The sequence below is a fragment of the Corylus avellana genome, chromosome ca11 (genome assembly GCF_901000735.1).
Source record: "Corylus avellana chromosome ca11, CavTom2PMs-1.0".
Taxonomy (NCBI): Eukaryota; Viridiplantae; Streptophyta; class Magnoliopsida; order Fagales; family Betulaceae; genus Corylus; species Corylus avellana.
In genome coordinates, this window is record NC_081551.1 from 5,625,938 (window position 1) to 5,628,876 (window position 2,939).

Here is a 2,939-nt window from a genome sequence, read left to right on the forward strand (position 1 = left end):
ATATCATTAAGTGACAATAATTTAACACGCAATGGTAATATAGGGGTCTCGATGTTATTTTTTAAAGTTTGAAGGCATAATTGCAAAATATGTGATAATTTGAAGGGTTAAAAGTATATTTTTTTCAAAATATAAATAAAGAAATAAAACAAGAAACTGGAATTTAGCAATATATCACCTTGTTTGTTGTACTTCTTCTGGTCCTCCGGCGGCGGCGGAGCTTTAGTTGTCATAATCATCTTAGTAGAATCGTTGCTTGGAAGGCGGATATTAATGTTGATTTGTATATCTTCTTGTTTCTGATTGCGTTGTCTTTCCTCTTTCGATGTTGAGAAACCTCCATCTCCAATATTCCCTGTGCCTGTCGTCCTTCTATTTTGCTTGGACTCGATTTCTTCACCATACCGATCCACGTCTTTTCAGAAAATGATAAAAATGAAGATTCATTATCAAATTACTCCAAAAAATTATATATATATATATATATATATATATATATATATATATGGCCTAGCGCTAGGGTAGCCAACCATCTCGATGGATATGGGGGTGGTTCGGCCACCCCTATTAGCCAGAAAGAGTGTTGAACCATCCCATAACCATGAGAGTGGTTCAAGCACCTCCAACAATCAATTTTATTTTTATTTTTATTTTTATTTTTATTTTTTAATTTTATGATGGGGAACTTTAACAAGGTAAGGTCCTTCAGACCAACCCTTATAAAGTAAACTTCAGACCCATGTACCGTACGCTCGGAAGTTTTCCTACACGGATCAGGGTAAATCGTTTGGTTTTTACACCAAGGGGTGTTGCCTTAATAGAAAGTTTGCACATAAAAAGTCTCGAACTTGGGATCTATAGCCTCAACCATATGGGGTAGCCAAACCATCAAAAAAAAAAAAAAAAAAAGTCTTGCCAATTACAAGAGAGGTCGAACCACTCTCGTGGGACAGAAATTTGCTACAAACTCATTTAATAAAGTGACATGTATCTCTTAACATGTAAGAAGTACATGTTATTAAATAGCTATAATCACTTGATTATATGAGTTTGTATAAATTTACTATAAACTAATTTGTAGCAAATTTTCGTCCCATAAGACATGGAGTGGTGGTTGCACACCCTAGCCCCCACCTCAAAATATATATATTATTACATTTTTTTAGGGTAAATTTATAATTTTATAAAGGCTCTGTTGAAAAAATTATTGAAATTTATACAAAGGAGTTATGAGTTATTTGTTATTTCAAGCATATCACATGGTATAATTTTTCACTTTTGAAACCCATAAAGTTATTTGTCACAATCTCAAGTTACAAAAATCAATTTAACAAGTTTCTCTTATTTATAAGATGAGAAATGATAAAAAATAAAAATAAAAAATCCCAAGTTATTGCTCTCTATGAAACTATAAAATTCCAATAATATTATAAATAAATAAATAAATAAAGACTAAATTAGTTATAAAATTAAATTCTTTCAATCTACCATTTTGTTGATTGCCTCCTCCCTTGACGACACCATTCTCCTTCGGCTTCTGATCTTTCCTCCCCGAATAGCTTTCGTCTCCATGGCTGGACGTGGTGATCTTCTCAGTAAGGTTAGGTGCCATGTCTATATATTGATTTAAGACAATATTGTAAAACAAATCTCATTTAATTTTATAATTTCAACACCCTCACTAAATAAAATGGTTTAATAATTTGATAATTGGAGGAAAAAATAATTAAATTAGAATATTGATTAAAAATATTAGCAATCTACCATCTCTCTCAAGTCTCACCTTTTGGCTTCTTCTGATCTTCTGCATCATTATTGTCTTCACTTCCACCAACCCCATTTGGCTGCTGAAATTTAACTCCCGGAGTAGGCATTCTAGTTGCAGTGTCTGCAGGTTGTGAAGAAACTATATAGGAACCATGTTTTTCCTCTTTAAGGTAATATTATTCTTATGAGGAACAAGTGCTGATTAAGGAACATTAAGGTAAGAATAAGTTAGCGTACGTGTTCTAGATGTTGTTGTGTTTCTAGTGATTTCCTAGCTAGCTCTTTGAAATATTCTCCCAGTTAAGGGGAGACACAAGTGCAGATTATAAGTTAATTAAGATCGAAGGGAACCAAATATGGAAAGTGGATTCTTGAAGAATAAAGAGGGCTGGCAAGCCTGGCATATATTCTAAATAAATTTGTTGTTTATCCAAATGCTATTCCTTTCTTTGGTCTTCTCAACTTAAAAGCCTTACAATATTGTCATTATTAGCAGGATCTTCCCACATTCTAGAATCACTGTTACTACAAGAAATTTGGTCATTTTGCGACAAACTTATCTGACAAACTTATCTGCTAAGACATCAAGGTCGCTGCTAATATCGAAGTGAGAATTTTTTACGCGTCCGAGATGTCGCAAGAAGTCACTAGTAACAACGTGGTTGCTATTCGTGACGACAAATATCATCCCTGACTCGCTAATAATAATATATCAGCGACGACTATAAGTTATCTATTTTTTTAAAATGAAAGTCATATTCGTGATGGCCAATGTCGTCGTTGTTATGAGCCCTAAAATAAGTTAGTTTTAATAAATGATTTGCATATCGGCAATGACCGTAGTTATCACTATAATATGCTATTTAAAATATATATTAAACTATGATATCAACGACTTTAGGCTGTTGCTGATATAAACACATCAATGACGACTCTATGGTGTTTACTAGGACTGTAAATAAACCAGTCTGTTCGACAACTCGCTCGATACCCACTCAGTTTAACTCGACTCGAACTCGATCTCGATATTATACGAACTCACTTATTACTATAGAAACTCACTCAATTAGTAAATTATATATACCCAACTCGCTCAAGAAAACTTGATAAGGGCTAGCGAGCTCAACTCATTTAAAGCTCAACCGGTTCGTTTGCTCGACTCGTTAGCTCGT

General features: G+C 33.6%; 1 protein-coding gene across 1 annotated transcript in view; it reads right to left on the reverse strand.

The window, feature by feature from the left end:
* LOC132164941 (uncharacterized) overlaps nucleotides 1-1,874 on the reverse strand; it is a 2,379-nt gene extending 505 nt beyond the window's left edge. The window contains exons 1-3 of the mRNA XM_059575461.1: nucleotides 1,784-1,874; nucleotides 1,489-1,614; nucleotides 179-415 (exon numbers count right to left, since the gene is read on the reverse strand). Of these exons, the coding sequence (XP_059431444.1) occupies nucleotides 179-415; nucleotides 1,489-1,614; nucleotides 1,784-1,874 (454 nt within the window). The remainder of the gene's footprint in view (nucleotides 1-178; nucleotides 416-1,488; nucleotides 1,615-1,783) is intronic.
* Between the last annotated feature and the right edge of the window lie 1,065 nt (nucleotides 1,875-2,939).